At 43.3% G+C, this 24,851-nt stretch overlaps 1 protein-coding gene across 1 annotated transcript in view; it reads left to right on the forward strand.

Moving 5' to 3' along the window:
• Positions 1-4,564: 4,564 nt before the first annotated feature.
• Positions 4,565-24,851, forward strand: part of MAN2A1 (mannosidase alpha class 2A member 1) — a 183,476-nt gene continuing 163,189 nt past the window's right edge. Inside the window, exon 1 of the mRNA XM_003404736.4 lies at positions 4,565-5,230. Within this exon, the coding sequence (XP_003404784.2) occupies positions 5,096-5,230 (135 nt within the window). The 5' untranslated portion in view covers positions 4,565-5,095. The remainder of the gene's footprint in view (positions 5,231-24,851) is intronic.

The following is a 24,851-nucleotide window of genomic DNA, read 5'->3' on the forward strand; positions in this document are numbered from 1 at the left end:
TGCTGGTGAAAAGGGCAGTGGAAGTGCATTTCAAATATAAAGAAATATCCCATGGATCTGAGGTGTACCTTGGTGCAAGTTTTAAAAAAGAGACCTTTTTCTCAAGACATTTTACTTCCATCTGTCACAAAATTGTTGTATTATACTAATTTTGTTAGAGTAACATACTCTAGTGCCATCTGCTATAAATTAGTTCTAATAACTATAAAAACAGATAATATCAACATTATGAAGGCACCCCTTAGATATGTTCAATGTGTAACCTGGGAAAAGCATGCGAGAGAGTTTTTTATTTTTGTTTTTCTTAGATAGTAGAAAGAAACCACAGGGGCCTGATAATAGTAAGATTAGGCTAAGGTAAACTATATTAATGTCCAGAAAATTAATCATGCTCTGTCCACCTTGGTGGAGGCCATCAATATGCAAGGTTATCAGTCCTCAAGTTAAGGTCTAGAGTGAGTGTTTAAGGTGAGAGCCAAGAGAGTTAATTAATGGTCCTTTTCTAAACTCCTGACCTCTAGGATTTAAGGTGTTCCTCCTCTACCAGCTGGCATTGTTGATTTCCTTCTACAACTAGCCCTTGCAGTAATCACATCACCCTTTTACAACCCTCATCATATCTGTTGTTGTTGTTAGGTGCCATTGAGTCACTTTGGACTCATAGCAATCCCATGTGACACAGTAGAACTGTTTCATAGGGTTTTCTTGGGTGTAATCTTTACAGAAGCTGATCTCCAGGTTTTTCTCCCATGGAGCTGCTAGGTGGGTTTGAACCTCTAACCTTTCAGTTAGCAGCTGAGTGCTTAACCATTTGCATGATCAGAGTTCCTTTCATCATATATAACTCATACTATTTGTTTGGATTCATCTCTTTGTACCTCAGTGGTTCTTCCCTGTATACCTTTATACCTTGAACCATCCTAGAACATACCTCACTCCCTGATGTGTGGGCTATGCCAGGACCATTTTAAATTTATCACCATATACTCAATCAGTATCTCCTTCTCTCTAGTCCCCATGTCTTCCTAAGGCAACTAAAATACTTGCTACTTCTTGCTCATCAATCTAATCAGCACAGTGTCCTCAATGTAGTGAACCAGTGTGGTATTTTGTGGAATATAAAGATGATCAGCATGTCTGTGAACTATATTAAGGAGAATTGACACAGCCCTGAGGCAACACTGTGAAGGTGTACTGTTCACTTTGCCAGGTAAAAGCTGATGGTTTTTGCAAACTGTTGTGGAGAATATCTGGCAAATGGCAATAGAGAAAATGGCATTAGCTAGGCCAATAGCTATATATCAAGTGCCAGGGGCTGTGGTGATTTGCTCAAGTAAAGATACTATACCTGGTACAGCAGCTGTAATTAGAATCATCTCCTGATTAAGTTTACAACAGTCCACAGTCATTCTCCATGATCTGCATGACTTCTGCATAGATCAAATTGGTGAGTTAAATGAGGATGTGATAGGTACCACCATGCCTACTTCTTTCAAGTCTTTTATGGCGGCATTAATCTTTACAATTCCCTACAGGAATATGGTACTGTTTCTGGTTTACTATCTTGACACTTGGCCTCTTCTATTCCTGGATCTTACCATGGCTATTGAAATCACGGTGTCCATCTCAATGGTGGCATTCCCTACAGTGATACTTAGCCTACAGAGGGGAGCATCCACAGAGGTTTTCTAAGATGCAGGTGTTCACCTCACTAATGTAGTTTTCAGTGCTTCAGTGAAAGGCTGTCTTCTGGGCATTCACATGGAACATAGTTATGGGATGGGTGTGCAGGTTTCACATGGTAGGTCCAGTCTAACATTTCTATTTCCCTAAGCCTTTGGATTTGCTCTTCTATGACGTGTCAGGAAAACTCTGGCATCTCAACCTCATAAACTGGAGGGCACCATTGAGTTCAAGTTTCTGTCAACCAACGAAGTAGCTCTTAGAACAATTTCCGGCTATATAAGCTAACATATATAACACCTATAGCTATAAATTTGGCTCAGTGTAGAGTTGTATTGTGCTCCTCGATCTAACACCATAGAATCTACTCCTACATATGTTGCCCAGGTTTCTGCCAGTATATGCTAGCAAAGTCTTGCAGTTCTATTGGCGTGTAAGTTATTTCTTCCTCCATCATAGTATGTTCTTGTCCCCCAGGAACATGCCGAGATTTGACCCTAGTGCCAATAGAGGGTGATTGCGGATGGTCTTGAGGAGAATGTGCACTCCCCTTCAAGGCTTCTACCCCATGTGAGGTTATCACAGAGATTTTAAGCAGAGGAAGCCCAGTCTCCTTAGATACTGGTAACAGAAGCTCAGAGTGACTTGGGTCAGTTTCATCTGGGACTAATCCATTCCAAGTTTCAGGATCTTATTATTTATCAATCAATGCCTTAACTTTTATATGAGAAAGTTGGTTTTCTGTGAATTCCACTGCTGTTGTAATTCAGTTACCTGAACTATTAATATTTTGTGTTTGATTTTCAGCAGTATTATCCAGCAGCTATAAGAAATAAGAACTTCTTTTAGAGTTGTTATGGAAGTTCTCTGGTTCTCAGACTGTGACTTGAGCTAAGAGTTAATGGACCTGTGCCTGTCATTTTCTCTTTGTAAGCAGTCAAGGGCAATCAAAAGAATCCATACTACACCGTAATCCTCACAGTCTTCTTTACTGCCATAACAGTCACGTGTAGCTGCCACTTGGGCCTCAAGTAATGTGCTTCAGTTGGCACGTCATCACAATCAAGGTAATTGCCTGATTAATTGGGATGCCCTGAATGCCATGAATTATTAATATCCCATTTCCCTCTAGCAAGGAGCTCAGCAGCGCACTGAAGCCCAAAGGCCCAACCAAACCAATCTCCAAATTCCTTCTTTCCAGGTTTATCTCCTGGGACTACTCCTGAGACAGGGAGAGCTTAATGAAAAATTATTAACTATAACAAGGGATTAGAGTAATGACGGATTTGCTAGTAAGAAGAGAATGCTGAAGAATATATAAATAGCAGCTGTAAGGAGTAGTAAGAACCCTACAGCTGAGTTAGTGTGCCCAAGGAAAAGCCCCCCTTGTGGCTGAGATCCAGACCTTGTTGCACAGAGCCCGACCCTGGCTCACTGAAGGGCAGAGAAGTAACCTTGTTGCCACACCAACACAACTTGCTGAAAATCTGCTCAGGGGAACTTGCTGCAAAATTTATCTCCGGGATGCCTTGGGAAGCTGGTCATGGGGAAATGTCTCACCTTAAGCTCTCCACTACAAAACTGCTACAAGTGGGGGTAGGAACTGCTGGCTGCCAAACACTACAGAAGCCTGGTGCTGGATAGAGCCAGCTACGTTGCAAGAGCTTACCTACCGATACAGCAAAACCAGAAAGCGAACCCCTTTTCTTCCTGTTATGTCTGTCCAGCGCCCTCTACTGACAAAGCTTCGGTGCTAGCTAGCAAAGGAAAAACTAAAAGGCCCAGATCCATTTTCACAGTGCAGTCAAAAAGGATGAATTTGGAGCTGAGGGGAAATAATTCAACAACTGTCACAACCATCACTTCTGATTTACCTCACAGACTTTGTAGTTATAAGTCTACATCTGCCTGGAGGGGATTTTGGCAGGCTCCTTTCACCCAGGTTTCAGCAGGATATCACCAAAAATAATGGAGGAAACGATGAGCCCCAACAGAATCTGCAGCCCCCTTTTCCTCTGCCACAAGTCAGAATCAACTAGATGGCAATGACTATTTTTTTTTTTTTTTTTTTTGGTTTCTCCTCTGCAGCCCTTCACCAAGTTCCCTTTCAAGGCACACCAGGCCCGGGTCCTCAAGCGCAGGAAACCTAAGCAGCGACAGGGAATTTGTGAAAAAGCTCGGGCACCGTGGAAGATGGACTGCAGGCGCCTGAATGCGTCATAAGCCCTCAACTCCTGCAAAGCTGCCTCTCAGGTCACAGGAACTGCCTGCGATCTTCCCACCGCCGGAGCTCAAGGAGCCAGACGCGGGGCGGGCCCGGCTGGCTGCGCGCTGTGACTGGGTGCCGGAGGGCCCGCCCCTTCATCCCTACGCGTCGGGAGAGGGCGGGGCCGACCGCCTGCTCGGCTCCTGGGCTGCGGGCGCGTATTGACCTAGCGGCCGCCGAGCCGCTGCTGTTCCCTGCTTATAGCGGGCGGTGCTTGAGCGCCGAGTGGCTCTGGAGAATCGGCGCTTCCTTTCTCAGCTGCTGCCGCCATCTCCACGTTTGTGGGGCGGGAAGGAGGGAGGGGCCTCGCGGCTGCAGCTAGAGCGGGCTTCTCTCCGGGGACAGCCCTCTCCACCTAGCTCTCCTTTTCCTCCTCCGCGCGGTGCCGCCCGCCCCCTGCGCCCTCCCCGCGCAGCCCTAGTCCGGGAGGTGGAAGGAAGGGGCGGCGGGGGGGCGGGAGAGGCCGGCGGGCGGACGCGCGCTCGGAGGAAACTCCTGCCCGATCCGTGCGCCCCCGCGCCCAGGGTGCACCCTCTGGCCGGCGGCGGCGGCGGCGGCGGCAGGAAGGGGCTTGCTTCAGGGAGGCGGGGGCGGCGTCGCGGGGGCGGGCCCGGCCGTCCCAGCGCTAAGTTGTGGGGCCCAGCTTCTCGCGACCTGTTTCTTCCCCATCCGCTCCGCGAGTCACAGCTCTGCGTCGCCGGCTGCTCGGAGTCCCCGAACCCGCGCCTCCTCTGGGCGGGGACACGCCTGCCCTTGTCGAGAAAACTTTTCCTGCCGACTCTGTCGGGGTGGCGGTGGCAGGAAGTCCGGGCGGCGCCCTCTCCTCCGCTTGCCGTGCGCGCCCTGCCGAGTACCGGAGCTGGGCTCTCGATCAAGTTTGCGGGGCTCCTTCCTGGCTGGAGGCGGGTCCCACTTCGGGAGGGACGACCGCCTTCTGGGAGGGCAGCAGGCCGGGGCTAAGGCCGAGGGCGCCTGGGGGCGCCGGAGACAAGGTGCAGAGCGTGGCCCGGACCGGCACCCGAGAACGCAGAGGGCGCGCAACCGGGGAGCAGGGAGCCTCCGGCGGCCGCTTCCTGGAGTCCTCAGTCCGGCTCCTCGGCTAGCCCGCGTGAGGACAGTGTGCTGGCCCCGAGCCTATCGAGGAAAATGAAGTTAAGTCGTCAGTTCACAGTGTTCGGCAGCGCGGTCTTCTGCGTGGTGATCTTCTCGCTCTACCTGATGCTGGACCGGGGTCACTTAGACTATCCCAAGAGCCCGCGGCACGAGGGCTCCTTTCCCCAGGTAAGCCCCGGAGTAGTCGGGGCGCGGGGGCTGGAGGCGGCAGGCGTGGGGGCTTGTGCCAACCGCACCCTCCACCTCCCTTCGCGGCTCCGCGCCCGGGGAGTACGAGGCCGAACTGGAGGAGGATCCGAGCCTCTTCCAGCTCGGGAATCTGACCGAGTTAACAAAGTGCGGGCGGCATGGAGTGGAGGGATCGCGCTCTGGGGAAGTGGCCATGTTCTCGCGCTCGCACCCGGGCCTGTCGGGGTGGCCTCGGGTACCTTCTGGCCGGGAATCGGGCGTGGTGTGAGGCGCCCCTTCGCTAGCGCGGCGCCCGGGTATTCCTGTGTTGTAGCCCCGCTGCTCACTCGGGATTAAGCCGCCCACCCGAGGCCAGACCCCCAGTGCGCACCGAGACGCGGAAATGAATCAAACATCCAACCTGGGCTTTTTTTTTTTTTTTAACCCCACTGTCTTTTGAGAAATAGTTTATTTCGTGTTGCGTACCTCATAGGTGTGAGTCTGTAGTGTTGATTTTCGTGTCGTCACTCTTTAGCTGTTAACATCGGGTTCATTAGTGGCAGACGTAGGGAACAGAGTGGGGAAGCGCGTGCTATACTCTGGCCGGAAGCTGTGGGGCGCTCAGTCCTGCACCCGGTGGTCAAATTGACAAACGTGTTGGGAAAACGACCCGTCTTAAGTCTTTTATTTAAAGTGACGAAAAATTAGCCGGACGGACACAATCGATTCTATTTGGAAGTGCCGCGTTTTCGAGTTCAGTTTCAAGTAACTTGCCAATGACCTGTACATTTCAGAAATCAGTAAAACTGAATTTTGTGTAGTATCTCCTGAAATGAAGGAACCCGTAATACTCAGAACCCTGACAAACTGATCTAACAACTGCTTGACTCAGGGGTAGAGAAACAGAGGACGTGAACAACTTGAAATTTTTTTTCCCTACCTCTTGTGGCAATTTAAATAACCAGAAGTTTCCGGGCTATTTCTTCTTCTTGTATGCGAGAGCAAATGGCTTGAATTGAATTGAAATTAAGCTACAAACCTTTCTTGAATTATTATGAAATCGAAAAATGACCTTTTTATGGTTGCCGTCCCAGACCAGTACAGAGCTAAGTATTTTGCATGTGACAGGTGCTAAAAATCTTGCGGTAAACACGTATCAAATTTTTGGAAGTGTCTGCTTCTCTCAGGTAATGTTATTACAGGGAAAACGGTAGTGAGGCAAGCACTATTTGATGACTTTAAGCCTTCAGTTTAGAGCTTGTCCTGTGCTTCCTGGTACGGTTGGAAAAAACACTTCCTAAAAACCCTTTGAAAACCAAACGAAACCCCACTGCCGTAGAGTCGATTCCGATTTATAGCAACCCTGTAGAAGCCAGAGCAAAAGGAGGAGTTCTCAGGTTTGATATGTTGTGTAATTTGGGGGTTAAATTTACTGTGAGATTTTTTTCTCCCAGGAATCCCATTTTCAAAATTTTCTTCATTGCAGGAAAATCATAAAAGCTGATATGCTTTATGTAAAGTGTTGTATTGAATAATGTCCTTTGGCTTTGGCTTGATGATCACTTGGAAATGATTTATGCAAACATCTGGGCCTGGGTTCTCTGGCAACCTTGACATTTTACTCTATTTCAGAAAGAAGTGAGTGACTCATTCAGTTACTGGGAAGTCTTAGGCAAAGTTAATTCTAATATTTGAATATCCCTTGGTCCTTGTCAAGAGGCTGAAGTTCTGCCTAGAACATTCACAGATCTGATGGAAACTGACAGTGGCTGCTGGAGGGGAAGGCCCTCTGTGTGCACTGTTTTGTGTGCGAGGGGAGAGTATTTGGAAGGTGGAGCTGTTTGTTCTTGAAGTTGCCTTCTCAGATTTTCAGTGCAGAAAGAAGGTTCCCTTTCTTGGGGTAGTGTTTGGAGGCCAGGGGATCCCCAAGCAGGTGGACAGAATAAGGAGTCTGTTAGTTTAACTCTTTATGTGCCTGACTTTTTTTTATGGGTCTTACCCCACAACCACCACCTGGTAGGTGAGGAGCTACTGCTGAGAGGTAAATTTATTTGCTCAAGGTCACACAGCTAAGTAAGTAGTAGAGCCGAGATTTGAACAGGTGGTTTGGAATCTAGTCTTTGTGGCTATGCTGTATTGCCTGTTAGGAGTCTTTTGTTTACTGTTCAGGCCCAGCCTATTTGTGGAGAGGTCTGATGTAGGGTGATGTACAATACAGAGCATGTTGCTATGTGACTTCTTAGCTTATGACTTTTTTTAAAAAAGCAGCTTGTATTATGAAGGTCTAGTGAATGTGATCCTTTTTTTCTTAAACCTTTGCTGCTTGAGATTCACACTTTCCCAGGATGTCTTCTGGCTTATTTCAGAGTTAAACACTGTAGTGAAACCCGTTACGCAACTTATGCAGGGCAGCATCAGCGTTTTGGTTGCTTAATTCCTTTGTTTTTTCTCCCACCCTCAGCTCAGTGTAAACCTTAATTTGACAAGAACGTCAAACATAGCAAAAGTAGTTTGCAACGGATTATACTTCTTTGGTGAGTTTGGGCACTGAATTCCTAAGAGTTTTAATACAGCTAGGCTAGGTAGTCACTCAGTGTAATTTTTGGTGTCTAGTAGAGTGATGTATCCAGAGAGGCATTGAGTTCTTGTGGTTGTCCATTTTAGGTTTTTTTTACTTGATAACGGAGCCTTTGGTAAGGTATAAGCTTGATCTTGTAAGCATATGTTTTTTAAAACCATACTAGATTAAGAACAATGTGTTTGCTGTTTTTTTGGCCTGCCTGTGTTCCTTCTCCCTCTGCCCAAAATTCTTTTTTCCGTCACTGGGCCAAGAGTGGGCCCAGCTCAGGGTGCTCTGCTTTCTCCTACCCTGGAGCAGCTGACGTGGTTTCAGGAGGGCTTCCCCTGTGCTTCTGGGAGGAATTCCTTTGTGCGGCTGGAACACAACAAGTGGCAGAGTCTCTTTGAGCTAGTGTGTGTATTTCAGGTTTATTAAATCTCTGCTAGAAACTTTAGTAAAAATACCACTCTGAATGTGAGGCTGGCCACGCCTCGAAGATACCTGGTGGGACCTTGTAAGAATTTCAGCAGATGGAAAGAAAAAACCTTGGTAAGGTTTTCCTGAAGTTCATGGTCACGTTACAAACAGATTTCACGGATTGCTGACTATCTACAGTTTGTATAATATGATGTTTTATTAATGTCTCCTGTTTGGATCTGGAGAATTAAGTTAATGAGCCAGGTTTTGTATAACAAATGATCACTTTTTAAATAACTAGTGTCACGTATGATGTTTTCTTTTTTTGCCAGTTGCTGTTCAGCTGATTCCAATTCATGACGGCCCCATGTATATCAGTGTGGAATTGTGGTCCTTAGGGTTTTCAGTGGCCAATTTTTGGAAGTAGATCGCCAGGCCTTTCTTCTCAGGCACCTCTGGATGGATTCAAACCTCCAACCTTTTGGTTAGCAGCTGGGCACGTTAAGAAAGCCTCTACGGAGGTTGGTCTCTGAGGTGAAATGCCAAAGTTCAGACTTCATCCTTGTGCCCAGATAACATTTATTATTGAGAAGGTGAAAATGTCTTTAAATAAGTGATTGAAAACAATTGGAAGTTAGGGACTTGGATAGCTTTTGTTTTTTAGCCTTTATTCTGAAAATATAATACCATAAAGTAGTCTACCCTTACCCTGGGGGATATGTTCCAAGACCCCCAGTGGATGCCTGAAGCTGCAGATGGTACGAAACCCTATATATAGTATGTTTTTTCCTATACATACCTACCTATGATAGTTTGATTTATAAATTAGACGCCATAAGAGATTAACAACAATAATAATAAAATAGAGTAATTCTTAAGTAAAATAAGGGTTACTTGAGCACAAGCACTGTGATACTGTGACAGTCGATCTTATAACCAACACAGCTACCAAGTAACTGACAGGTGGATAGCTCATACGGTGTGGATACACTGGACTAAGGGGTGATTTACCTCCCAATCGGGACAGAGTGGGACTGTGTGAGATTCGTCATGCTACTCAGAACAGTGCGCAGTTTAATTTGTTTATTTCTGGAATTTTCCCTTTAATATTTTCAGCCCACGGTTGACCACTGTAACCAAATTATGGAAAGCGGAACCATGGATAAGGGGGACTACTGTATGGATAATGTGCTTAAACAGTTCACATCCCACTAATACTTTTTAAGAGTCTTTTTGTTGTTAGGTGCTGTTGAGTTGGTTTGAACTCATATTGACCCTGTGTACAACAGAACAAAACACTGTCTAGTCCTGCGCCATCCTCACAATTGTTGCAATGTTTGAAGCCATCCTTGCAGCCACTGTGTCAGTCCATCTCCTCGAGTGTGTTCCTTTTTTTCTCTGACCCTCTACCTTACCAAATATGATGTCCTTCTCCAGGGACTGGTCCCGCCTGATAACATGTCTAAAGCACGTGAGGAGAAGTCTCGCCATCCTCGCTTCCAATGAGCATTTTGGCTGTACTTCTTCCAAGATGGGCTTGTTTGTTCTTCTGGCAGTCCATGGTGTATTTAGTATTCTTCTCCAACACCATAATTCAAAGGCGTCAGTTACAACACCCAAACCAAAAACGCAAACCTATTGCCATTGAGTTGATTCCAACTTATAGCAATCCTATAGGACAGTGTAGAGCTGCACCATAGGGTTTCCAAGGCTGTAAATCTTTATGAAGCAGATGTACATCTTTCTCTTGTGGAGTGGCTGGTGGATTTGAACTGGTAACAGCTGAGTGCTTAACCCCTGCACCGCCAGGGCTCATCTAAGTCCAATAACAGTAGGTGTTTAGTGAAGGTGGCTGATGTCAATAAGTAAAACTCGGACCTCAGCCTTCCAATTTTTTTTTTTGTTGTTGCTTTCATAAGTCTGTAAATTTAACTGAAGAATGATACATGAGAAAAATACCACCCCCCCACCCCGTGCACTCTCTAAACGATAGTACTTGTTTACTGGGCTTTGTGTAATGGACTTTGCCTCATTTCTTGAGGATTATACTTGAGATCTGTGGTTTTGGGGAGGTGATAGAAATTTGATATTGGTGGCAACCAAGCATTTAGGAATCCTCTCGAGACCTATCTCCCCCACCCTCTCCTGACAGGGTTCTTCCTTTCAATACCAGTGGCACTCTTGCCCTGTATGTTTACCGAGACCCATGCTCTTGCCTATAAACCAACTGGGACACACACTGGTGACTGCAACGGGTCTGAAGGTCTTATTTTTTTAGTACTGTTTTAATTGAATTGCATGTGTTATTCCCAGATCAGCACTGATACCAGGGCCTGAACAAATACCTTGTCTGGGAGATGTTGCAATCTTATTTATCTAAAGGGGATTGTCTCTTGTTACTCATTAATTGTCATTAAGGGCTGTCCGGGCTGTGGGCAAAACATTGACTAAAATTACAGCTTTTATTTGTTGCTTTTACTTTGAGTCAGCTATTACTCTTTGTGAAAGCTGTTAAAACTTTGGCCTTTTTGAAAGACTGAAATAAGTGTTGAGACATTCCTAGAAGGAAGAGTTCAGTAGCTGTTGTTGAACACTTGCTTGATTCTTAGCTTTTTGGGTTTCACAGTCTTAGTTTTCTCTTGGTGTCGCCCAACTCACGTAGAGGAATCTTTAAGAAAATGGGCTCTGGTGACCTGGCTGCTGGATTGTAAAGGCCACATTGCATTTTGGCCCCTTTGGTTTTATTGCTCATGGTTCTGGTAGTATCTGCTTTTACAGGGCCTGTAGAGCTATGGAGAGGGGGAGGAACTCCACAACAGGGAATTTCTCTTCTTGTCATACTTGTCCTTAGTAAGTTGATCAGGAGAGGAAGCAGAAAATTTTAGCTAAAACAAGTTTCTGTTTCAGCTGTAGATTTCAAGTGAAGCTGCTGATTTTAAGATTGAAATCATGTTTAGGTTAAAATAAGTTTGAAGGTTGATTATACGGAAATGGAGTTCACGCCTAGCCCTTTAGTGAGTATTGCTAAATTTGCCTCGTGATTGGGAGGTAATGCCATTTGATTTGAATGAACCCAGTGTCATAAGGTCATGCCATAGCTTCCTGTGAGATAGTGTATACAGACATAGTAGGTGTGTAGGCATAGTAGGTGTCCATAAGTATTTATGTCACACTTATAAATCCAGCTTACAGTTTTCTAAAGATATGGTCAACCTTGAATCACTTTAGTTTAAAACTGTACATTCTGTACCTTTAGTGCCTCTGCCCAGAGTTTCTCAGTCTTAGCACTGTTGACACATAAAAAAAGGGCTAGATAATTCTTTGTTATAGGGCTTGTCCTTTACAGTGTAGGATGTTAGCAATATCTTTGACCTTTACCTACTAGATACCAGTAAATGACAACCACAAATGTCTCCAGACATTTTCAGATGTCTCCTGGGGTGAGATCTTACCTAGTTAAAAACCATTTTGGCTAGAATCTAGCTGAAGACCTACTTTTTATACCCATTATACTTTGTGAGCATTTTGTGTTTAAGAAGGAGTGATCTAAAGCCTTAATTCTAATACTCTAAAGAATCACTAGAATTTTTTGATAGTTGAAGTATTCTTCCTTTGGATGTCTAAAATTCACTTATTTTTTTTGTAGTCTAAGTTACAATATTTTAAAGAAAATAAATGGAGAGATTATATCTTTATGCAGGTTAAGGAAAAATAATTATAATGAAATTAAAATATATATATTATAATGTAATTAAAGATATATATATATATTTACCTTTACCAGTTGGACATGCTTAAATCTGAGAAGAGCTTATGGTCAGACCATGGTAAATAGATCGTCTTTTACTTTCTGCATGCTGAATTAGAGCTTGTCAGTAGTTCAGGTTTATTCCGCTGGCTTTTTAGGTATTTCGATTAATTATAAGTTAGTATAAAAGCCATACTCAAAAATAATTAGAAATGTCTGAAATTGTTTCAGGCAGTGTATTTACTTTCTTCAGGGTGTGACTTTGTTTCCTTTAATTCTGATGATTTAGGGGCAGAAACTGGAACATAAAGAAAGTGGATGAAGACTTCCCTCCTGTTCCTTCTGTCTTCTAAATAGCATTTTTTAAGAAAGGTAGATGGTGGTAGGGGTAGGAAAAGAAATTCATGGCAAATATCTTCCCTCTTTCCCTTTGTCTTCAAGGCCTTCAGATCTTGAACTAAGTTGGGTAACGGGCCAAATGCAGCCTGTCCTGTTTTTGTACAACTATGAGCAAAGCCTGGTTTTTATATTTTTAAACCATTAAATAGTATTTTATGACATAGCCACTCTCATTTGTCTGCAGATTGTATTTGGATGCTTTTGCCAAAGGCAGAGTTGAGCAGTTGTGACAGAAACCATATGACCTACAAAGCTGAAAATATTTATTACCTGGCACTTTACAGACAAAGTTTGCCGACCGTGGTCTTGAAAGTATATGTTTGCATCGTTAACTTGAAGGCAAGGAGCTTGCTTAGATATGTTGAAGCAGAGGAGGGTGCTTTAAAACAGCCTTATCTACATGTGTCATAGATTTCCAGAGATCCTGGGGAACTACTATGCTAGAGCGTAGACATGCTTGACATGTTTAATTTGTCTCCCTTCCATCACCTGAGGTTTTTCACTGTGAGACTCCCCTCGCCCCAGGAGTGAGGTTCTCAGGCGTGAACTATGCAGAATTGATCCACCGCCCCAAAATTGCAAACCCTAACTTGCTGATTTTTTGGATCTGCTGTAATTCATGGAAGGGCTGAATTCCTACCCTAATCTGACTGCTTGGGTTGTTTTGTACTGGGGAAGGCCAGCCTGGGTCTAGATATCTTCTTCGTAAACTATAAATACAGAGCGAAACTCGGCAGCTGTCTCTGGTACCCTTAGGGCTGCTCATCTTGGAGGCTGAGAACCACCAGGTTGTTGGCAGGGGTCCTGGACTACTGCTCTATTTATCAGAGAATAATTAATCCTGCCAAAGTCTGGGGGTGGCACAAACAGTTTGCACTCCACTGCTAAGCTAAGGGTTGGTGATTCGAACCAACCCAGCAGGACCCTTGGAACAAGAGGTTTGGGGATCTGCTTCCCTTAAAATCACAGCGAAGAAAACCCTGTGGAGTAGTAGTACATGGGGTTGCCATGAGTCAGAATCGATTGACGGCAACTAACAACAACGACAACAACAATTTTCATCCCTTTTCACTCTTCTTAAAGATTATGTGTGACTTTCTTTATCTCTTATGGCATGGGCCACCCATCCCATCTGTCCTCAGAGATTGTGATATCATCAAGGCACAGTGCACATAATCTGAATAAAATGGGCGTAATGGATTTCATTGAGAAGAGTAGTGTCTGAGTTCTTAAGTTTCTTTTTTTCTTCCGTTTTTAAATGTATACATTTGTTCATTTTGCACATGTAGATGGATTGCCCATGGCTTCCTTTGTACATAGAAACCTTTGGAAATCCAAAGACGTTAAATGCCTTTTCCAATGGTAGAGCAGACCTCACATCTTACTCGATTCCATGCTCTCACCACTGAAACACATTGTCCTGAATCAGGCGTCTGGGGACCTGGTCGCTTTGCCACTAAGTTTTTCTTTTAAACACTTAAGCGTTTATAGGAGTATTAATGCTCATAGAAATAAAAATTTCAAGCGGTATTGAGAGGTAAACATTGAAAGTTGAGTCTCTCTCCCTTCCTTCCCTGCCTCAGTTCCCTCTTCTCCAAGTCCTGCTTCTGCCCATTTCCTTATCATTCCACTGGTGGTTTCCTCTCTAACCCCAAATAATACACTTAACCTTTCTTTTAAAATTTTTTTCCCCAGTTTGTGCTATTATTGTTGCCTCTTATAAAAGATGAGCAATTTAATCCAATACCTTGTTCTCTTTCCAGTTTTTTTAAGTTACAGTTTTACGTTAGTTCTTCTATTTGGTATATCTTTATGACTTTCGATTATATAATTGCATTTATTTTCTTGATCCATTAACTTTAGACATTATGCCTTGACTCCCCACTGTGTTTGATGGGGAAGTTAGCCCTTCTCCACCTTCTTCGGCTTCCTTTTTTTCCCCTTTTTCACCCCCCTCAGCCATCACTTCTTTTATATTGACAAGCCTTATATCATCTACATTTCATTCTGTGACCGAATATCTTACATGCATTGACTATAGGTTGATTATAAAAATTGGAAACCAATATACAGCATTTTCAATATTATGATCATATGTTATTCACTGTGTAACCAGGTTATTTGGCCTCATAAAGGGAGAGGGATGATCTTGTATCATTAAACCTGTGCCACTTAAAGGAAGTATTCCAAACATCGCAGCAAGTGGATTCTCTTTATTTTATGTTTCAGCTACTAAGAATTATGCTGTATTTCAGTCTCCTTCGTACCTGGAGGAAACCCTTGTTAAGTGCTACATCTGTTAACCAAAGGGTCAGTGGTTCGAATCTGCCAGGCGCTCCTTGGAAACTCCCTGGGGCAGTTCTACTCTGTCCTATGGGGTTGCTATGAGTCGTAATTGACTCGACGGCACTGGGTTTGGTTTTTGCCTGGGTTTCATACCTGGACCATGACTTCCTTGTATGGCTTTTTGTTTTTCTTTTGTCTCTCTCTTATTCCTTTCTCTTTTTTTACTGACGGGAAATGGAAGTTGTCGAATTGTATCTGTTGAATCTCATTATTAAAATCTTTTTTTTTTTTTTTACAGCTCAGCATTCATCAATATTTTGGACCTTTGTGCTGTCCCAGGGTTGAAAGTCTTGCTGTTTTTTTCCCCCCACCTTTAGTGTTTTCTCAAATGCTCTTTTTCTTCTGAGGCTGATAGTGCTTAATTTTGCTTCCTTTGTAATGGGAAGCCCTTCCCCTTCATAGGGCAAGTGTGAAGCCATGTAGTATTTATGGCTCCTGGCTTCGATGGTCACATTTTATGTGTGGATCATTAGAAGATAGAAGTCTGAGCATGTGACTCATTCTCAGAATTTTTTCTACATAAAAATGTCCTAAATTTGAGTTTTCAGAATCTACTGCAGTGGTCATTGTTTTAACAGTCACCAGCACCCGAGAAGAGACGTACATATAAAAAAGTCAGAGACTTTTGAATAGGAAGGGTCCTTCCAGGTCAGGTAGTTTAGCTCTTTGATTTTCCAGAGAAGGGCACTGAGGCTGTACCTCAGCAATTTTCCCAAGACCCATAAGCAGTCACGGCATACGTGAGACCGCATCCTCACATCTCATTCAGTGCCTTTCTGCTGTACTAAACCCACCGTATACTCGAGAGCTTACTGTGTGTTAGGTACTGTGGAAATTATGATAGACATACAAGATTCATAAGTTGCTTTGAAAAAACTTCCTAAGGGGAGATACAACTGCTATTTGTGAAATAATTGGAGACTAGGTAAACTAGTTGCTGTTGAGTTAATCCCAACTTTGGGCAACCCATGTGTGTCAAAGTAGAACTCCTCTCCATAGGGTTTTCAATGGCCAATTTTTTTTTTTGGAAGTAGATCATCAGGCCTTACTTTTGAGGTATCTCTGGGCAGACCCCATCCTCCAACCTTTCAGTTAGCAGCTGAGCTCGTTAATCATCTGTACCACCCATAGACTCCAGCAACTAGTTAAGTGCTATTTAATTATTCACTGAAAGCATTAATAAGTTTCAAGAGGCTAGACCGGTGCTTGGCACATAGTGAATATTCAATAAATTTTAGTTATTACCAACCAGCAGAGTTTTATCAGTACTTTTTTTTTTTTTTTTATGTACTAGGTTCTAGGTGCTGGGAATTCAGGAACAAATAAAACAAGAGTCTGTCATCTTAGTTTATATTCTTGATATAAAGGCAGAGGGAATTCAGAAACAGAACTAAGTTCTGGTAATGACCTGGCTCAAGTTGACCATACCTGTTGCCCTCAAGTTGATTCCGACTCACAGCAACCCTATAAGACAGAGTGGAACTGCCCCATAGAGTTTCCGAGGAGTGCCTGATGGATTCAAACTGCCGACCTTTTGATTAGTGGCCGTAGCTCTTAACCACTGTGCCACCAGGGTTTCCCAAGTTGACCAAAGGAGATGGAAAAGAAGCTAGGCTTTCCTGATGGGGTAGGACTTTGAAGGGAGAAAGAACATTGCTTCCCAAGGTTTGCAGTCAGGAAGGAGCCTGGTGCCAAGGGAAGAGTTGAGAAGATTGGCTTGTTTAGAGTCTTTGGTGCTTGTAAAGAGTAGTTGGGAATACCTGGTAGGTAGCGTGGGATCAGATTTTGAATTGCCTGAGAGCCAGTTGGAGCCCTGGTGGTGCAGTAGTTAAGAGCTCAGCTACTAACCAAAAAGGTCATCAGTTTGAATCTACCAGGCACTCCTTGGAAACCCTGTGGGGCAGTTCTGCTCTGTCCTATCGGGTCACTATGAGTTGGAATTGACTTGATGGTGGTGGGTTTGGTCTTTTGGCTTGAGCGCCAGTTGGAGGAGTTAGATGATAGTGACCCACTCTAAGTTATTGAGTATACCAGGAACCTGCTTGAGAAAAGCAGTGCTGGAGAATTAATTTCATAAAAGATTTTAGACCTGGAAGGGATCTAAGAGAATATTCAATCTAGATTATTCTGGTAGCAGTGTGTAGGAAGATTTAGAGGCAGGAAGGCAGCTGAGAATCTGTTTGAGGTAATACAGACATAAGGCAGTACATCCTTGTACCAGTATGGAATTGGCTGGAATAGCCAGGAGAAATGTGGAGGCACCAGAGCGTTCTGACAGATTTGAGAAAGGATAATGATGAGTGGTTTGAATCAAGAAATTTCTCCCACCTTTTCCTTTCAGGGCATTTGGAGACTGGTTGTACTGCTTTGCAGAAGTAGATAGTTTGAAACAGAGCTGGTTTAGGAAGGCATGCACAGTTTTCTCACTGATGAGGTGGCCGTTAGTGGCAATAGCCAAGTGGGCTGGAGTGCTGGAGTGAGAGGTCAGGGAAGGGGAGGTGCTGAGCCCGTGTCATCAGCATAGTCAGAGTGAATGAGCTCACTCAGGGACTATGCTTAGCTAGAAGAGTGCAGAGCCAAGTGTATTTCTTATAGCCAAAAGCTGTGCTTCTTATATTAAGATCATTGTGTAGCAGATGTTAATAAAATGAAGCAGCTTGTATTCAAATTGTCAGAAACCAGCTCATAGATCAGCATACCTAAGAAAAGATAAAGATTATATGATTATAAGGAAGAATTTCAAAGTTCAGAGACTAAAAAAGACCCTTTGACTTTGGCCCAACTTATGAGGCTTTAGTGAGTTATTTTTTCCAGGTTGTAAGGATAAAAAATAGGGGTGTGTGTGTGTGTGTGTCCGTGTGTGTCTATCTGTGTATGGGGGTGAGTGGGAGAGAAGAGAGACAAGAAGAGAGATGTTTATAAAGGATCAAAAGGCAGGGCTCCAAATGGAGACTCATAGCTCAAGGTTGTTCTGAAGCCAGGTCTGTTCAGAAGACAGATTTCTGAGAATACCCTCTAAACTGCCTCTTGTTTACAGTAAAGAAACCAGTTGCCATTGAGTTGATTCCAACTCATGGCGACACTGTGTGTGTCAGAGTAGAACGGTGCTTCATAGAATTTTCAGTGGGTGGTTTTTCAGAAAGAAACCCTGGTGGTGCAGTGGTTAAGTACTCGGCTGCAAACCTAAAAGTCAGTGGTTCGAACCCACGAATCACTCCATGGAGAAAGATGTGGCAGCCTGTTTCCATTAAGATTACAGCCTTTTAAACCCTATGGGTCAGTTTTACTCTGTCCTATAGGGTTTTTTTATAGGGTTGCTATGCATTGGAATCTACTAGACGGCAATGAATTTTGGTTTGTTTTTTTGAGAGTAGATCACGAGTCCTTTCTTTCAAGGCACCTCAGGGCAGACTTTCACCTCCAACTTTTCAGTTAGCAGCTGAGCCTGTTAACCGTTTTCGACCACCCAGGGAGTCCTTATAAAGAAGAGGCCCCTCCTGTTTGTTTGGGGATCCACCCAATAAACTACAGAAGTAAGACCTGTCTTTGTCCCACGGCCACCTTTTGAAAGTTTGTAGGGCCAAATGTCTACAATACTTGAGATGCAAGATATTTGTTATGGTTTTGAGGGAGAAGATCCAACCGATAATTGTTTAAAACAAAAAAATGAGGTGTGGGAAGAACACGGGAAGTTTGTAGCTCATCTTTAATAGCTGATGGTGTGATGGCAGTGGGTTTTTTTTGGGGGGGTGTGATATTTAGAATTTTGCTATCATGTATTATGTTGTGCTGGTGCAGTGGCTAAGAGCTAGGCTGCTAACCGAAAGGTCGGCAGTTTGAATCCACTGCTTGGTTTCATGGGGTTTTATGGGGCAGTTCTACTCTGTCCTATATGTAGGATCGCTTTGAGTCCGAATTGACTGGACAACAATGGGTTTGGTTTTTTTTTTTTTTTGGTTTGCTTTTGCATTTGTTGCTTTTGTGGTATTTACTGTGCCCCGCCTTATTCTTGTAGACCAGTTTGGATGGATTTTTATAAAGAAAAACAGGAAAGAATTTCTATAGCTTTAGAATCTCTGGTGCTTGTAAAAAGTAGCTTCCGAATTCAGAATTTATAATAATTCAGGTGAGGCTTTTCTAAATATCTGTCTCCTGTGGCTTATTCAGCAAATGATTAGGATAAATAAGACTGACTGGGAACTGATTGCCTACTTACTACAGTGCTGCTTTCAGAAACTCTTCAAAACTGTTTCTGTGTGAAAATGATCTTAGACATGTCAGTTGTGCTTATTTTAATAGACTAACAGTTTAGGTTGATTTGCTTTTTCCATTACTGACAGTTATTCTCTTTTTACATTAACATTTTGTTTCTCAAAATGACTTGTGTAAATTATAATATGTTGATGTAACTTATCAGCAGATCCCAAAACACTGTATATTTCATTAATCCATGGGGAATGAGTTTAGATATAAATGGGTAGTTTATATATATATTTATAGCTTCTGTTGAGTCTGTTCTGACTCATGGTGACTCTACGTGTGTCAGAGTAGAACTGTGCGCCAGTGTTTTTATGGCTTATTGTTGGGAAGTAGGTTGCCAGGCCTTTCTTCTGAGGTGCCTCTAGGTTGACTCCAACTGCCAGCTTTCTGGTTAGCAGTTGAGTGTGTTAACCATTGCACCATCCAGGAACTCCAGTTTAGATATAAATGGGTATAAATGGGCAGTGCATGATAAACCATGTATGCAAAGAAAGACTTAGGTCAAAAATGCAAGACAGATTACCAACATAGACAGCAGTCCTGGACTAGATGACATATAACAATATGATACAGGTTACTTGGGAATTGTTGCAGCTTGTAAGTTTGTCAGGTGAACTTTAATGTAAGTTCTTGGGTGTGATACACCACTGGTGGGTTATCTCAGAGTGCTATGTATAAGAATATTCATGTATTAAAAATAAGTTTTAGAAGAAAAATCAGTGTGTTAATTTTTTTGTCTTTTACAGAAGGAATGGTGTAGTGTTCCATAGAATTTTTTAGGAAGTGCTAAATTAAAGAAGTCCCATTAGTCAACACTTAATTTGTTTAGCACCACTTAATTGCATTTATGAAACGTATTTCAAAGTAATAAAACTGTGTTTTATTAAAATATTTTATAATTCAGACATTTTGCCTGATTCATAAGCTTTTCTTCCAGTAATCCTTTTTGAAAAGGTATGTCTTGCAGAATCTCACTTTATACAATAGCCTGTAGCCTCAACAGAATGCAGTTTCTAGGCAGCCTAGTGGGGCTGGTGCAGGTGGGGGCCCTGTGGTTCTAATCTAAATATGCAGTTGAGAACTCATAGGGAGGCTGAAGGTGGAAAAGGAGCTCTTTCCTGGAGCCAGGAGAAGGCGCCAGCAGCTAGAGGCTTGACCACATACATGCTTTGGAAGATGGAAGATCTTGGGATGCCAGGCAGAGGGAAAACTGTGGAGTGTTGTTATTCCAGGTCAGGGCTGGGGCTGCTCAGCAGTGATTCTGGCAGCTGCAGAGTCCTTGTCAAGGTACACCTGGGAGTCCCTTTGGTGCCCTTCCAGGGTAAAGCATAGTGTGCTTGGCTTTCCCCTTACAGTCCTTTGGTAGTGTTGTCATATAACTGCATATGAGCAGCTTCTGTTTTGCTAGGTGTGAGATTTATGAATAATGACTTCCAGGGCAAAGAGTGCATTACTCTTGTGTTTTGGCAAGGTGTATTATGTAATTACTCAGTATTTATGCACACATGGTGGGGGCATTTATTTCTCAGAATGGACAAGTGGCTGCACAAAGACAATCTTGGAAGAGATTCAGGCATGTTAAGCTCTAGGTCTGGAAAATACTAGTAGAAGATCATTTGTAACTGTGGTTTGTGACTTTTTGATGGAGAAGTAGAGTTATATACGTAGCTGTGGCCACAGCCCTAGTCCACACTGCCTTTGGCTTCAGCAGTACACATCATAGTGGGCGAGTGGGCACTTGACGGGTTACTTGCTATTTTATCCAAGCCAAAAAGCCTTTCTGAGATCTGAGGAAACGGTAGGCTTTTCTGTATCGGCTGAATGGTGGCTAACTCGGAACGACTGCAAATAGCAGTGACCCCCACCCCTGCTAGAAATAAAGGCTAACTTTCTCTCTTTTATCAAATCATAGTTCCTATATATTTAGCCTTAATGCAGCATTTCTTAACTGGGGATGTGTGTAAATTGCCTGGTGTGCCTTGGGGATTATAAAAGGTGGATCTGTGCACTCTCTCTCTAGAATAATCCCATTGCTTTAAATTCATATTCTTACTGGCCACTCGACATTTATATATTCAGTCCTGGTTTCTCTCCTGAGGTCCAGGCTTGCAGAGGCAACTGCCCTCTTAACACCATCATTCAGATATCTAATACTTCCGGCACAGAACTTCTCCCTCGATCTGCTCCTCCTCGTGCATTCCCTGTTTCACTGAAATCCACCCATCATCCTCCCAGTTGCCATTTTTCTTCTTTTCCCAGCCCTGTCATCCCTAGTCAATTGCCCCTGTCATCCCCAGTCCATCAGTTCTTTTGCATTCCTTCATCTCCACTGCCTTGGCCCAGGCTGCCACCGTGCCTTTACCTGGCAGACTTCAGTGGCCTCTTTTGTTTGTAATTGTAAAAATACATAAGCCAAAATATTTACCCATTCAGCAATTTTTGCATGTATAATTTAGTGACATTGATTACATTTATCATGTTAAGCAACCATTACCGCTGTCCTTTTCTAGACTATTCTACTACCGTTAACAGAGACTCGATGCCCCCAAAGCAGTGACTCCTTTTGATCTCTCTCTCACCCCTAATAACCACTAGTAAGCTTTGGTCTCTGTACGTTTGCTTATTTCATATAAGTGGGATCATACGGTATTTGTCCTTTTATGACTGACTTATTCTACTTAGCATGATGTTTTCAAGGTTCATCCATGTTTTAACATGTATTGGGACTTCATTTCTCTTTATGGCTGAGTAGTATTCCATTGTATTGTACATCCCACACTTCATTTATCCATTCAACTGTTGGTGGGCATTTAGGCTGATTCCATCTTTTGGCTATTGTGAATACTGCTGCAGTGAACATTAGCATAGGGGTTTCTATTGCATTCCTGCAATAGTATGGGATTTTTACCTAGGATTGGGATTGCTGGGTCATATGATTGTTCTATGTTTAACTTTTTGAAGAGCTGCCAAACTGTTTGCCACAGTGACTACCATTTTGCATTCCCACCAGCAGTGAATGAGGGCTCCAGTTTCTCCACATCCTCACCAACATCTGTTATTTTCCAGTTTTTGTTGTTGTTTGTTTTAATCATAGCCATTCTAGTAGGGGTGAGGTGGTATCTCACTGTGGTGCAGTAGCTTCTTACCCTTCTTGCTGCACCGTAGCTCCAGAATGAACTCTTTAAAACACTTATTATTCATTAACCCTAACTCTCTGTCCAAGATGAAGATATTGATGTTGTCTTCCCTCAAAAATATTTTTAACCATCAAGGCTGACAGTCTTTTTCTACTTCATTATTCAAAGATAAGCATATTACATTGCTGTTGTTAGTTACCAGTGAGTTGATTCCGACTCTTGGTGACTCCATGTGTGCAGAGTAGAACTGCTCCATAGGGTTTTCAAGGCTGTGACCTTTCCGAAGCAGATCACTAGGCATGTCTTCTGAGGTGCCTCTGGGTAGGTTCGAACTGCCAACCTTTTGGCTGATAGTCAAGTGCTTAACTGTATGCACAACTGCGGGATTCCTGTGTATAGCCTTGGTAGACCCAATTATGCCCCTGGGAAGTAGCTCAGGAATTTTATGGTCTTGCCCTCCATTGCTGCATTGTCTGGGTTCGCACCACTTTAGGCTCACAGCTCTCCAGTTCTTCTGATGGGGATTTGGACAGACTTCCTCTAACAGGTACTGCAAGTGTAAGGACACTTTCTGAGCTTTATTTATATAGTGTTAACTCTTTTTCAGGAGTGTTAGCTTCCTGATGCTGCCGTAACAAATCACCACCAACTTTGTGGCTTAAAACAAGACCTATTTATTACCTTATAGTTCTGGAGATCATAAAAACCTGAAACAAGTCTTAATGGGCTAAAAAGTATCGGCAATGTTCTTTCTGGAGGCTCTGGGAGACAGCCCGTTCCATGCCCTTTCCAACTCCTAGAAGCTGATTGCATTTCTTGGCTCATGGCTCCCTCCAGCAGTGGCATCTCTCTGACCTCTTCTTTGGCTCTGACTCTCCTCCCCCCTCTTTTCTGTTTAAAGGATTTGTGATTACACTGGGCCCACCTGGATAATCCAGGATAATCCATCTATCTCAAGATCCTTAATTTAATCATATTAGCAAAGCACTTTTTTTTTTTTTTAGTAACTTTTATTAAGCTTCAAGTGAACGTTTACAAATCCAATCAGTTTGTCACATATAAGTTTACATACATCTCACTCCCTACTCCCACTTGCTCTCCCCCTCTTGAGTCAGCCGTTTCAGTCTCTCCTTTCTTGACAATTGTGCCGGCTTCCCTCTCTCTCTATCCTCCCATCCCCCCTCCAGACAAGAGTTGCCAACACAATCTCAAGTGTCCACCTAATATAATTAGCTCACTCTTCATCAGCGTCTCTCTCCCACCCGCTGACCAGTCCCTTTCATTTCTGATGAGTTGTCTTCGGAGATGGTTCCTGTCCTGTGTCAACTGAAGGTCTGGGGAGCATGGCCGCCGGGATTCCTCCAGTCTCAGTCAGACCATTAAGTTTGGTCTTTTTATGAGAATTTGGGGTCTGTATCCCACTGATCTCCTGCTCCCTCAGGGGTCCTCTGTTGTGCTCCCTGTCAGGGCAGTCATCGATTGTGGCCGGGCACCAACTAGTTCTTCTGGTCTCAGGATGATGTAGGTCTCTGGTTCATGTGGCCCTTTCTGTCTCTTGGGCTCTTAGTAGCAAAGCACTTTTGCCATGTAAGGTAACATATTTACAGGTTGTGGGCATTAGGACGCAGATACCTTTGAGAACCCATTATTTTGCTTACCACACTGGACAATAATTAAAGTAATTTGCATATATTAATTAGTCTAATCCTCTGAGCTAGGTATTATTAATTATCCTCATTTTATAGATGAGGAAACTGAGGCACAGAGAGGTTATGTGACATGCCCAAAGTTACGCAGCCATTAAGTGGTGGAGTCAGAATTCAGATTTGTCTTTCCTGTAGAGCCTGTTCTTAATCACAGTGCATACTGTCTCTACTGATGCACGCTGTACATTTCAAGATGATTTTAGAAAGCCGTGCATTTGTTGTAGTAGCAGCAGCGGTAATAATACCTTGAATGCTTACTTGGTGACAGGGCCTGTTGTAAGTTCTGTCACAACCATACCAGGTGATGGTATTAGCACTGCATTTTACCAGTGAGGAAACTTGAGGCCCAGTAAAGTTAAACACCTTCCCCAAGGTCACACAGGTAGTAAGAGCTAGAGCTAGGGTTGGAACCTGTATAGTCTGAACCAGAACCCAGGTGCTTAACCATTAAGATAAACGGCGTTTTCCTTTATCTGGTAAAGAAAGTCACTAAAAATAAAGTTGATCAGTATTTGCTGTCATTAAAAATACAAATGTGGCCAGGTATAAAATCTTAGAGCATAAGATAGAGGATTATGATACAAGGATAATTAGGAGATTAGTATGTAATTAAAGAGATTATCAAAGGATCCAGGTGTATAAATTCATGCCATCCTGTAGGGGAGGTTAAGGGTGGTTTGCCGAATGGCTTATCCTCAGCTACAGCCTCTTAGAGTTTTCACTGAGGAAGCATGAAGTCAGAGACAACGGTCCCATACTTCGCTGATTCTCAGAATCTTCTGTGGAGCTTAAATATTACAGATTCTCAGGGCCCTGCCCTAGAGATTCCGGAGTGGATCCCTGGGTTTGTAATTTTGAAGAGCTTTTCACATGATTCTGATGGTCACTATTACAGCCTGTTCACCCAGCCATACCTGCTACAAAGTGAGTGCACTGGATGACAGAAACAAAGTCCAGAAAAATCTTGATGCAATGGAGTAATATGCTGAATCTAACAAAGTTGGATTTGAAGGAAAGAAGGTGTAAATGCCAGGTGGTGTAGATCTGT

The sequence above is a fragment of the Loxodonta africana genome, chromosome 2, assembly GCF_030014295.1.
Source record: "Loxodonta africana isolate mLoxAfr1 chromosome 2, mLoxAfr1.hap2, whole genome shotgun sequence".
Lineage (NCBI taxonomy): Eukaryota > Metazoa > Chordata > Mammalia > Proboscidea > Elephantidae > Loxodonta > Loxodonta africana.